The sequence below is a fragment of the Puntigrus tetrazona genome, chromosome 17, assembly GCF_018831695.1.
Source record: "Puntigrus tetrazona isolate hp1 chromosome 17, ASM1883169v1, whole genome shotgun sequence".
Classification (NCBI taxonomy): domain Eukaryota; kingdom Metazoa; phylum Chordata; class Actinopteri; order Cypriniformes; family Cyprinidae; genus Puntigrus; species Puntigrus tetrazona.
In genome coordinates, this window is record NC_056715.1 from 9,778,671 (window position 1) to 9,793,914 (window position 15,244).

Here is a 15,244-nt window from a genome sequence, read left to right on the forward strand (position 1 = left end):
AGGATCCTAATATGTTCTTCTGAACCCCGACAGAGACTTTAATGACCACACTGATGCCCTGACTACAGCTCTGCCGGGCAGCCGCACGTCCAGACAAATAGGGACTTTGTGATCGCTGAACTGCAGGGGGCAATTTCATTTGAGTTCACCCAGTTCAGGAAACTGATGTGGTGTCTTCAGTTCATTCTCTGCAGATCATTTCCCAGAGTCTAGCAAATTGAAAAGGAACTGAGGCCAAATCTGGAATTTATTGGTAAAACTGGTAAAGGAACATTTACAAACCAAAATTTCTTTTTCAAAAGTCTTTTGCGTCTGGCTGTTAAAAATTCTGAATTGTCTTTGTAGTGCTGAAGTTAGAGTAATGAAGCTTCAACAAGGATACACAAATCTATGATAAAAGCTGTCCATATGACTTCTGGACTAGTGCTAAACAGTTGTTATTCACCGATAATTAGGAATATTCGCTTTGTGAATTAATTGTTTAAGTTGGATGGTTTTAGTGAATTATTTAGCAAATTAACTTAAGATTAATTTAAGATGATTGTAAATGAGAACCAGAATGTAACTTTGGTTAAACTATCCATTTAATTGAACACACTCTTATTTAAGCTGAGCAGACAGGAAAAATCAGTTGCTCTGAAATGAAATACAATTTACACGTTGCTGCCAGCATTTGCAGGATGGCAGGATTTAGTAAATTTGTGAAAAGTAGCAGCAAATTCACATATCTTTATTTATTCTCTATTAATAATCTTATGCCGTGTGGGTTTAAGTGGTGTGTGAAAATGTGCTTGTTAAAGTTTTGTCCACCTCTGAGAGTTGACTACAGGTTATTTACCCTTGCATTTCCTAAAATTCTCTCACATTAAATTGAGATTAGAATCTTTTCCTTTTTTATATTGCATTCTTATGTGTTAAATATATAAGAATTATATTGTTTAATATGTTTTTAGATTTTTTAGGACAAATCGAGGCTGACCAGAATAAAAGTGGGAGAGAGGGAGGGGGCTGGATTAGGAAGGGTCCTCAAGTCATGATTTAAAACGGGGCACTGTATGTCAGCACACTGCCCACAGAGTACTTTTTGTACCTATTTTATTGTTGTACTTGATTATCTTTTTTTTTTTTTTTTATTATTAGATTTATTTTTTTCTCACATCTCAGTTGCTGTTTTAGTAGTTTTTGTATGTTATTTTTTATTTATTTTTTTTTACTTTAACAGTTAATTCTTTACAATTTTTCATTTATTTAATTTTATTACAGCTTTAATTAACAGTTTCTAATAGCTCTGGTTTCAGTACTACTTTTAGTTAACAATAACAGCACTGTTTAGAACAGGGATTAGCTGTGATCAACTGATATTTGGCCTTCGTGTATATGAACAAAATTCTAGATGAAAGTTGTCACTGCTGATATCTGAGGATGTATGCAGAGAAGCTCCTGTGTACGCGTCGTTGCCGACTGTCTGTGTTTCCACCGCAGGTTCCGTCCACGCCACCTCCATAGCAGCATCACGGGTGGAGCAGGCGCTCTCTGAGGTGGCCTCTTCCCTTCAGAGCAGTGCTCCGAAACAGGGACCCCTCCACCCTTGGATGACCCTTGCCCAGATCTGGCTGCATGCAGGTACAAACCGCAGACACAGCCCTAATTTACATTAACAAAAGTCAAGCCCACATTTGGTACATTTAATAAACGGTCCCCATAAACGACATATTCTGTAATCTTGAAATAGAATACAGCCCAAGTTCTAAACAAACTGTAATAAAACACCACTTTTTAGTATGGACAGCTTGATTCTCACTGCTTTGTTAACCAAAGTTATTAATAGCTTCCTTTGTCCAGGCAAATACATTAGGAAAACCATATCCACAGGGATCAAATTTCCCATATGGAGGCTTTTGCTATGTCTACAATCAGCATTTACAAATAGACAAGCAGTATGTTTACTTGTGAATGTGGCTGAATTAAATGCACTGCAGCTTAGGAAAGTCCTGCTAGCATCTCCAAGGTCAAGGGTCTGATTCTCAGGCTAAATAAGTACTGTAAAGAACAGCGTGAATGCACAGTAATTAGGGTGCGAGTGTTTTTCTGCTGTAAAAAATAATTTAAATATAGACCAAAAAGTGAAATTAACTGAAATAAGTTAAAGTCGAAGTACTAAATTGCTAAAACTAAAATAATAACTTAAAATGTACTGGAATTAAAATTGAGAAAACTGAAAAATTGAAACATTTTGAACTGCTAGAAATGATTGAAATTAGGAATGAACTAAAATCGAGTTGAAGTGAACTGAAATAAGTTAAAGCTGAAGTACTAAATTACTAAAACTAAAATAAAAAATGATATAAAACAATAAATAAACCATGTATAACACTGTAATAGTATATAGCCGATAGTAAAACTGGGTAGCTAACATTTTACTAACAGTACTTTGCAACTACATGTCAACTAGCAGTCATTGGAGTTGATGGGGCCACAACATACTGAATATCAGAAACTAACAACTATATGTCAGCTTATTCTACTAACCTTAAATCTACCCTAACAGTGTACTCTAAGACAGAGCTGACATTTAGTTGTAAATTAAAGAGAATTAGTTGACATGTAGTGGATTATCAAAATAGTGTAATCTAAAACGGCACAAAATGTTGATACTATATTTAGAAAAGCATCTGCCGAAAATCCTTGCATTTCTAAGTTGATTGTCTTTCAGAAAAAGACAATCAACTTAGTTACTAAGACTAATTATTCTTTAACCAGCTTGACTGTCACTGAGCCAAGTGAGGGAACCTTAGCAGGACTTGGCAGGGTGAGAAAGGTGTCAAGAGTAAACATGCTTAGTAGTCACTTTCCCTGGAGTTTGTTGGCTGAAGAGGGAGGACACCCCTCCAATGTTAATCTCCCATCAGTCTCTCTGTCTCCTCATGGTTAGCGAGCTATGAAACGGTTTGAAGGCTGACGCTGTAGCTGACAGCCTGTCTGAGAATCACGTTTTCTGTGGTATTTCTCCGGATAAGAAATAAACCCCAGCAATGCTTCTTCCACTGTTTTCTCTTATTTTCTCTCTCTCTGTCTTTCCTCAGCGGAGGTGTATATTGGAATGGGAAAAGCGGCGGAGGCAACAGCGTGTACGCAGGAAGCAGCCAACCTGTTCCCCATGTCCCATAACGTGTTGTTTATGAAGGGTCAGGTGGCGGAGCTGCGGGGGAACGTGGACGAGGCCAAGCGCTGGTACGAGGAGGCGCTGTCCATCAGCCCCACCCACGTCAAGACCATGCAGAGACTGGTGAGCACATGCTGTTTACCCGCTAACTCAAACACCTTCTACAGTTTTACAGTTTCACAGTTTTGTGTTTTTGCTCCCGCAATGCAGTTGACTTCAGGTTTTATTCTTCTTGTGGAAATGTCTGGTTGTGTGTTTGTGTGAGTATTTAGCAGACAATGAGTCCAGGATTTAAAGACTTGTGTGTGTGTGTTTGTGTGTGTGTGTGTGTGTGTGTGTGTTTGTGTTTGTGTTTGTGTTTGTGTTTTGTGTGTGTGTGTGTGTGTGTGTGTTAGAGAGAGAGAGTGCTGCTGTTTCTGGCTGTGTGTCTTAATAGTAAGCAGAAATGTCATGTCTTATAAAGGAACTCCCCTGTAGTAGACAGCAGCAGGAGGAAGTATTGCCCCTGTCTCTGTCAAATCTCTCCCTCTCTGACCTTCTTTTGTGTGTGTGCGTGTCTGTTTATGTGTCTGACACTGTTCTAACAGCAGGACAGTTGACGGCATCTGAACTCTGAGAGCTGTTCACACCACATTAACCCTTCGTTTGATATAGGCTCGGATTTGATCTGTGTAGTATAAAGAATATGTTAAAAGTGCATTTGTATTTAATATTTGCAGTACTGGAATTGTATAAAGTAATGCAAGAATTAAATTTAAATATTTTTCAATTAAATTAAATGTAATTAAGAATACATTGCACATTACAATAATACAATACAACAAAAACAGTAACTTTCACAATAAATATTACTATTACTATTTTTTACTATTACTATTTAATTTATTTAATTTAATGTGTGTATATTTAATTTTAATTAATTTAATTTAATTTTTTTCCTTCACCAAACACTGATATATATATATATATATATATATATATATATATATATATATATATATATATATATATATATAAATTGCTCTATTGTATTATATGTCTATTATGTAGTTTTCTGTTATTGAGTGGTTACAAATGAATATTTTTTACTTTATAATATAATATAATTATGCCATTTCTTAAAGCTAAAAGATATGTTTTTTGCATTTTTTTTAATCAGTAGGAATATTAAAATTCATCCAGAACTCCGTCTTTTATTTCCTGGCATCTGTATTTTTTTTTCACTTTCGAGTTGTCTGTGTGTTTGTTTGTTTTTTGGCAGGGTCTGATACTGCATCAGCTGCAAAGGTACAGTCTTGCGGAGAAGATCTTGCGTGACGCGGTGCAGGTGAACAGCACGGCTCACGACGTGTGGAACAGTCTGGGAGAAGTGCTGCAAGCGCAGGGCAACGACGCCGCCGCGACCGAATGCTTCCTCACTGCCCTGGAGCTGGAGGCCAGCTGTCCCATCTTACCTTTCACCATCATTCCCCGCACCCTCTGAGACACCCCGAGGACTCACCACCGACAAAACCTCTGTCCGAGAGTCATGCATGAACCACAGCCCTTAAAACACACACACCAAAACTCTTCCTCTGTCCTGGAATGCCTTTCCCACCCTCTTCCGACCTTTTTACCGGCTCTCAGACGTGGATCAGCCGAATTCAGTCGGTTATCAGTGTGAAATTTTCCACACTGCTTCACTCACGTTGTTTTTCCCTTCCTATTCCTTCCTTCTTTCTGTGCTAGAATTTCCACCGGCTTCTGTACAGTAGTGGTGCCGCTCACCCTAAAAACCCCGCCCCCTCCAGCACTCCCATTGGTCAGTTTTCATACCACAGTACAAGTGGACCAATGAGAAACCTTTTCAAGCTGCTGTCACAGTGAAGCGGGTGTTTGACGCAGCGGTTTCATCGAACCACGGTGCTTCCCGAAACATGTCCCGAAACATACAATCTAGTAGCTGTGTGTCATACGAACCAGTAATAACACTGACGCAGAGACGGTTAAAAATGTGTATATGTGTGCCGTGTGTGTCAGAGTGTGTGTGTCCTTTATATGTGCTGGTATCCAGGATATCCCTTCTTATGTGGCGTGTGCGCGTGTGTTTAATTTGAAAGAAATACTTGACACGCTGTTACAGTGGATCCCTGTTACACAAACACACATAATAAAGGTTGTGTTTCCATTTTGTTGTTCCTGAGGGCAGGTGTGTCACCCGTGCTATGACTCCTAGAGAAACATTACGTGCCCCTCTGATCAAACACTGTATTGTTTATATTCTGTATGTACAAAAGAATCGCCTAGAGCAAATGGAACGGATGCCAAAAGAACAACTACTCTAAAAGCAAATATTTTACCTTGGTTCTCATTAAAAGAGAAGATAAATCTAGTTTTGGACATTTCGTTTTGGTTCTTTGGTTTATTTTTCCACGTTTATCATGATTCAGAGGTCAAGATTTATATTGTTGATTTATCAGAGACGTGTTATATTAGATGTTTATTTATCTGTGTCCCAGTGGCCATGTGTTAGACGGGGTGAAGACATAAATGTATTCTGTGTGTGTGTGTGTGTGTGTGTGTGTGTGTGTGTGTGTGTGTGTGTGTGTGTGTGTGTGAACTTGAGGGACTGTTACAGATGGACATGGTAAAATCTCAGATACGCAAACTATCTTTATAAGGTCACAGTGATTTCATTTACAGATGAGAAAGAAGAAGATTGTATGTGTGTATGTGAAGTCTTAGCAGTGTCAATCACAGGGCCAAACACAAACTGGAAATGCTGTTTTATGATGTCAATAAATGATCGATTGTGAAAAATTAGTATGTGTTTGCCATTCCTTATTTTTTTCATGTGTCTGACGTCATTTTTGAGTACTGCTAATATTGCTAGTGGAGCTAATATAGCTGTATTTAGCATGGTAATATAGCTCATTTCTAATATTCCACTAATTGTGACATGATTTTCATATTTTTTCTTTTTATAGTTGCTTAGGAGGAAGTCACTTTAGAAACGGGCTTCGATACAAACCTCAGTTTGTTCTCAAGGGGGCAAAACAGAGAATTTCAGAGAATTATTACCTTAAAGGGTTCATATGATGCAATTTCAAGTTTTCCTTTCTCTTTGGATTGTCACAAGCTGTTAGCACACAGATAAGATCCATAAAGTTACATTCTTTATAAAAGTTAAGACGCCTTGTTTAAACATGCCCCCACATGTCTACCTCACTGTGGGATTATTTTCATAACACAACCCAAATTTTTACGCAAAGAAAAAAAATCACTGATCCCTTCCGTATGACACCTTTAAATACCACCCAACAAATATATAATTTGTCCTAATTGTCCTATAGCATTTTTTGCAGCAGTTTTTGTAGAAAACCTCTCTTGCATTATTATACCATTTCATTTCAAAGCACAATGATGTATAAAATCAAGTTAAATTATGAGGTATAGTATATATTTTGGCCATATTTTTTCCCATTTAATTTATTTTCCTGTCAATCTCGCATCTTTCCTTACATGCCCTGCTCACCTCAGCTCATGTATGTTAGATGAGCCCACTGTTTCCCTGACTCATGGTATGGTTGAATACCTTTAAAAAGCTCTCAAAGATTGATGAAGGTCCAAAAGCTCACAAGCAGAGAAAAATAAGAAAGGACGAGCCCAGCCGCCTCTGAAAAGCAAATGAATGACATGACCTAATAAAAAGGAGTCAGGGAGAAAGAAGGATGTGAGGTGGGAAATGTAAGAAGTGAATTATTTAATGCACTTACAGGCCTGCCTTAAACTAATGAGAGCTTGCCGCTTGCTGCTTTACGGGACAGGCCGCACTCCCAAGAGGATTCTGGGACGTACAAAGAGCTGCAGCAAGAGTTTGGTCGTTATTAAAGAGGTGCATTTTAGTGTCTGCCAGAGTGTTTACGCCTCTTGAGACCTCTTCTTCGACTCATTCCCGCTGTAAACAGCCCAGTACAGCCACACGCTGGGTCTTTGATCTGGGTCAGGAGCATGTTGAACCCTAATGAGCCCTCAGTGACGGCATTATTCCTCTGGCTTCTGTAAACACAACATGCTACTATCTCTGAGGGGTTTCCTTTGATCATCTTTGCTTGTAGAGCATCCTCGAGATGTTAGCTGGATTTCACTGACCATTGTACAATGCTGTATCTGACTTTACATGTCAAACGTCCAAACAAGACCCCGGATTAGTAATGCTTACTAAGGCAACTGTCACTAATATTAGTGCACATACTTGTGGTTAGGGGTTTATTCACATCCCTAACCGTAAAGATTAAATTTCACTGTGTGACTCATCTCAAACAACCACTTTGCAAAATACTCTTACCAATATAATACCCTGGAAACCACCTACAACACCCTAGCAAACACTTCCTAGCAACAACCATGCAGATAATTAAAATACACTAACACTTAGCAACACCATATAATTCACCAACAACAGACACCCTATCAGACTATTGTCATCACCCTAGCAACCACCCACAACACCCTAACAAACACTTGTTCTGGTTGCTATAGAAACAGTCAGAATTCTGAGATGTGGGCCCAGGACTGTGCATGCACACTGGCTGATCTCGCCTGAGAAATAAGCCCTAGTATTCATTCAAAAGACCATAACACTTAGCAATACCCTAGCAACCATACACAATACCCCAAAAAACCCTTAGCATTGCCATAGAAATCATTCAAAACACCATAACATTCAGAAACACCATAGCAATACCCAAATAAACACAGCACAGCCCTAGAAATCATTCAAAACTCTTAACATACCATAGCAACACCCTAGCAACCACAAACAATACGCCCCAAAAAACACTTTGCATATCCCTAGCTTTTGTTCAATATACCTCAAAGGCCCATTCACACCATAACTAAAAACACAACAATATTAGCGTCCACAACAGCAAACAACAGCTTTATATTCTTCAACTAGTTATAGTAGAATGGTTTCTGATTGATTGTCAAAGTTTTTATCATTCATTAGCTGAAACAAAATCGTTCTGGAAGTGATTGCAATGATATTGTTTCTCTGTGTAGGGTGTGGTCTATTCTTTATTATTGAGAACAGTTCTTTATCATTCAGATCTTTATTGTTACTTTTATATTCATCACAATCGGTGTTAATACTTAGCAACACCCTGTCAACCAGACACAATATTCAAATACACACTATTATAATCCTAGCGTTCATTCGAAATACCTTAATACTTAGCAACATTCTAGTGACCACTCAATATACCTTAGCCAACAGCCTTAGGAATCCCACAGAACATCCACTCAAACACATAGCAATACCCTACAACTTATTCACAATATCAGAACACTTAACAAGACCCTAACAACCACCAAAAACACCCTGACAAACACTTATCAAAGAATTTGGATAAAATCCTCTCAGAATACCTTAGCAACTGCATAGCTGCATAAAATATGATCATAAATAAATGTATGTGATATGGAATGAGTTTTCTCTGTGGTGGTCTCTCTCTGGACATTGGCTCATGTTTCATTGGTATTATTGCTCTGATCCTGTCATTGATTGGCAGCCTAGCTCAATTCTCACATCAGAGAGCAGCAAATCAATACGACAGACTCCAGGGAGTTTGATTTTTGTAGGGTGAGCTCACATTTTCACACAGACATGGGAAAGTTTGTCTGATGTCCTGTCAAAACCGATACAGAACCAATAGAGACATTAAAGGGACAGTTCATCAAAAAAAATGTTCTGTCATGTTTCAAACCCCACCAAGCTCATTTCATTGTCAGTTATTTCTCCAGAAGATCTGTTATAGTGATAGCCAAATGGATCCATATGCCCTTTCCTCACATGCCCGTCCACGTTTTCTGGTGATTATCCCAGTGAGGGGTGTTGACATTGCTCAAGGACGTTTACTGTCATTTGTCCCGACAGCATTAGCTTAGAATATAATGCACCCATGGTTTGCACTAGCTTTGGGACATGTAGAGAAAGCATGTCTTAATAAAAGTTTGTGAGCCGGTGAAACAAGGTAAGGTGACTCCTCTAGCCGTGACCCCTACATAGAGTGTTGATAGCAATGTGTCATCTATCACCAGCAGATTAGTGAGCATGTGAGAGAGAGAAAGACATAGAAATGTTGTTCATTGTTTTGGAGCGTGACAGTCTTGGTGTCATTGTCACACACTGAGCATTCTCAGGGGTCGTGACCCTTCACTTAGTTAATTTCATCTGCTGTCTAAACTCTGGACGTATTTTTGTGTATTTATATATGCATGATAAACAATACACATGCATATATATTATGTAAATAAAATTCTATTTTATTTTGGATTAATTTAATCATTATATATATATATATATATATATATATATATATATATATATATATATATATATTTACATATATATACACATATATATATAGAGAGAGAGAGAGAGAGAGAGAGATAGTTATAGAAATATATAGAAATAGATATATATTTTTAATATAGATGTAATTATATATGATTTTGTATATATTTCTCATTTAATTACATGCTTCAAAGAATGAACATTTTTCCTATAAAGAATATTTGTAACTGCTAACAAACAATCTTTAATTGTCCTCTAAAAGTTCTTCTATCCTCTAAGAATGTGTAACTTCTTTAATTAATACGAATCAACAAACACAAGGCACACACACACACACACACACTAATTCTTACAGCTGTTCCGCTCTGAAGCTACTCAAGACTGCTGACACAAGGTGGTACAAATTATGCATTTCCCACAGCGGTGTCCAGTCTGTAGCAAACTGTTACAGCAGATGACTGTCCTATCAGCACCTCCCTCCTACACACAACACAAACATACACATATCAAAACCCTCACAGTCTCCTCATCCATCCATCCATCCATCCCTCGGATGGAAGCGTGGGAGGAGAAGGAACAGATGGGGACTGGGGAAAGAGACGGACATAGCAGGAACACCCAGTGAGAGAGAGAGGGAGAGGGGATTACTGGAAGGACTCGCTGTACTCTGTTAAAAAAAAAAAAAAAAAAAAAAAGAAAATTCAATTCAAGTTAATTAACTTTATTTATAGCACGCATAACACTGGCGATTGTCTCCAAGCAGCTTTACAAAGTGGCAGAACTAAAGGCCCAAGTGAGCAACCAAGCAAAGAAATGCACTTAGACTGACACAAGAATACATCCTGGCAAGGGCTGCTTGAGCTGAAAATGGAGAGAATAGATCAAAGAGACACTCTGCTGTAGTCCTGAAGGACAGACTCCAGGGAAAACTGGCCCGAAAAAATTCATCTGACCGATCTTTGCTAGAGTTTTCACTCAATTTCAGAGAGGTGAGAGCAGAAGAGAGGTGAACAATCAATAAACTTTGTAATTAGCAAAATAAATTTGAAAACGTAAAGGAGTATTGGGATTGGTTAGCTGAGTGAATAAATTCACGAAAGAGAGTGTGGCTGTAGAAAATTGATCGAATTAGGCTTTGTAATAAAGAAAATCAGAGAGTCGAGTTCTGGTTTCTTGGCTGACCTCTGACTTGACATATGAGCCATGTTCGTAGCATAGGCTCAGAAGAGAACAGACGAATGAGGATAGAGCAATGTTATAACGGTAACAAATTAAAAATTCGAAAACGAGTAGGCGTTTAAGTTATTTTTACAATGGATATATATATATGATTTATGGAGCTTTAAAATAATGGCCATCCACCAGCATTACCAAGCTTGGAGGATACGTTTTTAAAAAACTCATATACAGTCATATACACCTCGGATGGCTTTACACAGCATGAATAAACATAGATTATATAAGACACATGATTATGGCAGAATATGATTTGTATGTGATTTTCTTATTATTTTCGTAACAATAATGAATGTGTAACTACATCTTAAATACGCATACAGGCAAAAGGCTCTTTTAACACTAAATGACCAAATTTCACAAAAGGCAGTTTTTACACTCAATAGTGGTTTAAATTGAGTTTTGAGTTAGCTCTAATGCATCTGCAGAACAGATGCAGTTTTTTATAATGCATTTTTGTCATAATACTTCACATAAGGTTGCATGTTTTGCTGAATTATTTAGAAATGCTTTTGATAATAGCTGGGTAAATTGTAAATGTTTATCAATTTACAGCACTTAATTAAATATGCATTGAACCTGGCGTGAATTAAATGTAGCATGGATGGTGATTTGAGAGTGATATAGAGAAAATTAGTAAATATTTGTCTTATATGGCTTCAGAAGATTCACTTAAAATTACTCAAAATAGCAAATAATTTGAAGTAGTTTTGGGGTATTTTTATGCTATTTTGATGGCTCAACAAAAGCAGAACCTATTCACTTTTCACTGGTGTACTAAGTAATTTTTGAGTAAATTATAAAAATATCCCTTTAAAGGCTGTAAGTATGAGCTATATATCAGCCATTGTACTATCTCACCCCACCCAAGTTATTTTGAGATCTTGAAACAATGTTGTTCAATGTGACCTGTTCTAAATGTGGATGCATTTTACGATATCAATCAACAACACAGTCTTTACATACTTTCTAATGTGTGTGTGTGTGTGTGTGAAGGGTGAGCTGCAAACTCCCCTTTAAGCTTCTTGATCAAGTGTGTTTACGTGGATGTTTTTGGTTTCTCGAGTTACTGTAATGCAAGCCTATTATCTTTCAGTGGCCAGCGTGTTGCTGCCCTGCAGCGTGTATGTGTGCGCGCTGAGAAATATTAATGCAGCGTTTCACTTCAGCATCATTTAACCCCACAGTGCAGCCTGTCAATCCGTAAGCCCCGCCTCTTCTTTAGGATGACCTCACTCTGCTCCGCTGCAGCAGGGACTCCCTCACAAACACAGACAGTTCAAATGCTGATGACTGCATTCTTAAACAGCCCACTCGTTATGCACTCATATCTCATTCCCCCCGCTGTGCATTTTTCTTCCTCCATATGGGCTTCCCCACCTCTCACACACACACACAAACACACACACACACAGCTTTGAGTCTTTCCCAGACCACTCTGGAGTTGTGCCAAAAGCGCATACCCACTGTGCACTGACTGATCATTCAACACTAGTGATGCTCCCTTAAAAGATAAAGAAATAAATTATGGGTTTGGGAGATTGTTGAAAACAGTAAACATCACAGTAATCCATATGGCTCATCCATAAAATAACTAAAAAACTTTAAATCATTGCTTTCGGCTAAATTACAAGTCTTCAGTACATAATATTGTTTAATATATATATAATATATAATATAAAGCTGACAAGGTGATCAAGAACTCTTATGTGAAGCAGAGTATCTTGTATCAAATGGTTTAGTTTAATGACCAGCTGACGTTCTCCCACTTATTACATTGTGAATAAACCAAATAGATAAATACATCGAAAGGATATATAGATTTTGAGTTCAAATTTTATTGGATTAAAAGAAAGACAAAAACCTGAGGAGATCATAAAACATGTTTTTCTGTAGTATAATAGCTGACCAGTCACAATACATTTTTCATCTGTTTTCTAAACATATATATATATATATCTTAATCATTTTAAAATATTTTATCCTTGCATATGCTTTATTTTTACAAAAACGTGTACACCTCTTTTTTTATATATCTTTTATTTAAAGCATGAAATTGAAAATGTATCTGTTTTCTAAATGCATTTTAATGATGCTATTGTGAAGAATTCTTTATGTTTCATTTAAAAAAAAAAAAACGTTCCTTCTAAATTTTAATTAGAACGTCATAACATGACATTACAGACTTCTCTCTGAAGATTATGTCAGACCTGCCCCCATCCTGTCAGCCACTGATGAATTAAACTAACTCTCCGCCTACATTTTTTCTATTTTAAAGATTATAGATTTGTCACCTCTTCCATTAGATTGTGATTTTAATGTTAAAACTAAAACCATATAAACCTAGAATTAAGACACAAAAGACTTAAACCTCTCGTTTTGGTTATCTTATTATATAATTTAACACCCTGCACGTACCCCTGGTTGAGAGCCCTCTTCTCATCTGATCAGGTCAGGGTGTTAACAGATGACAAAAGCTCCTAATACATTACGTGCCTTGTTGCAATGTGAGCTGTTCTATACAAGCGCATGACACATAGTCTAGTATCTCTAAAACCCGTCCCTCTGCCCAGCTGGAGGGCTGCAGGAACGCTTCGTGTGCTTTTTAATGTTGTAGAGGAGGTGCTGAACTCTCGGTCAGGTATAAATTAAAAATACTCTGCCGGATGATTTGCCAGCTCAGGGGTCGGGAGGGAGCCGTTGGGATAAGATGACCTTATTGGCATTGCGTGAATACAGACTAAATGAGTGAATGACGGCCTTTAGATTGCCGTCCGTGTGTGTGCTTTGAAGCAGCACACTAGATAGACGCCGTATATTCAGCACTGCTGAGGAGGAGGGGCCTGGGTCCTAAGAGGTAAAAGCATCTGACGGAATCTGTTCGACCAAGCATGAGTAAGCTTGTGTTTGGAATAGAGTACGCCACACGACTAGAGCCCTGGAGCAGTTAAAGCTGCGGTGTGTCATTTCAGCATTACTGCGGATTTCGAATCTATAACTTCTCAGATCTGCATAGATCTGCATTATATGTCCTAATTAAGTATATATGTGTGTGTCTCACTGTCTGCGCTCAGTTGAGGTCACAGCAGGCCACTGAAGCTCAATGGTTCTGCAGGCAACTGACTGTGCATACGGAGGAAAATCAATGTATTACCTTTCACCTGTTTCCAAAAGCAAGCTTTTTTTTTTTAAATGTTTTGCGCTGGATACCGCCTGCAGTATTAAGATTATATGCATAAAACGCTTAGATGACTTGTTACACTATTATCAGCTCATTATATTCTAATGTAAAACACTCCGTTTGACATCCTATTATGTAACGGTTGAATGAAGCAGAAGGAACATCGGCTGCAATTTTTAGAATATCTTTTTTTAACTCATCCAAATAGAAAATTGTTAGATTAAACATGCCAAAACCACCGCTAAACAAGCTTATCTTATGAATTGTTTAACACAAAAAAGGCAGATTATATCAGCATAACAACTGAATATAAATATGTAAATATATTCTTATGTTTTAAATATTTTTTAATTAAAAAAATAATAATTTGATTAAAAAAAAGATTTAGATTATAAGCAAGCTTATTAACAATAACAACTTGAGTGCATTTTCATTAGTGAACTAGAAATAGTGTGGAATATTAAATATTAAAGATATTCAGAATTTTTTTAATCAAAAAGAACATATTTCTAGGGTTTATTAAAAAAAATCCCAGATTTTCAATGTTGTCTCAGACTATATGAACCAGCTGTGTGTATTATACCTATGTGATGCCATTCAGCCATGATAAACATGCTATATTTATGTGAGACATTTTGTCTGTTCTTGCTCTGAGATTCTTCCCATAAAGCCTGAGATGACAGAGAGTGTGACCAACCAGTGCCTGCAACCAAACCATGAAAAGACATTCTGCCATGTCTCAGAGGCACCGAACGACCAGAATATTCTACATATTTAAGCGAAACATTTTGTGAAGCCTTTAGCCATTCTCTGATTATTCTTCTTGGATGCAGTAATGCATTTAATACATACACACACACACACACGCTTGGCCACGTGCAGATCATCAGTCAGAAGGGCAGAGAGACGTGGGCTGTTAGCACTCTCTCTCTCCTCCCACACGCCTGTCACTGTATCCTGTTTCTCACTGCTGAGCACATAGTAGACGCACAATCATCTCCACACCCCCCGAGCACACTGTCACTGAGCTCAGGCTTTAAATAGCTGTAAATTAAGAGCGAGTCTGAAAATTGAGTGCAAAAGTCTCACGTTAAATCGGATGGTAAAGCTTCAACTGGAGAAATGCAAATGAATAGTTCCCAGGAAAAAAGGAACATACTGTAGATCTGCTGTAGGGATAAACTGCCTGACTACAGGAGGTGGATCTAATCAGCTGTAGATTTTCACACACACACACACACACACACGCTCTCCATCTCTCCAGAGTCTCTTCTCCAGCTCCCACATGGTTTTTGATATCCCCCTCATCCACCAGAGCCATAGATCC

The 15,244-nt window shown here is 37.8% G+C and overlaps 1 protein-coding gene across 1 annotated transcript in view; it reads left to right on the plus strand.

Annotated features, from left to right (window-relative positions):
• The window catches only part of ttc7b (tetratricopeptide repeat domain 7B), a 31,923-nt gene extending 25,958 nt beyond the window's left edge, over positions 1-5,965 (plus strand). The window contains 3 exon segments of the mRNA XM_043263080.1: positions 1,483-1,623; positions 3,084-3,286; positions 4,425-5,965. Coding sequence (XP_043119015.1) covers positions 1,483-1,623; positions 3,084-3,286; positions 4,425-4,646 — 566 coding nt within the window. The 3' untranslated portion in view covers positions 4,647-5,965.
• Positions 5,966-15,244: the final 9,279 nt, after the last annotated feature.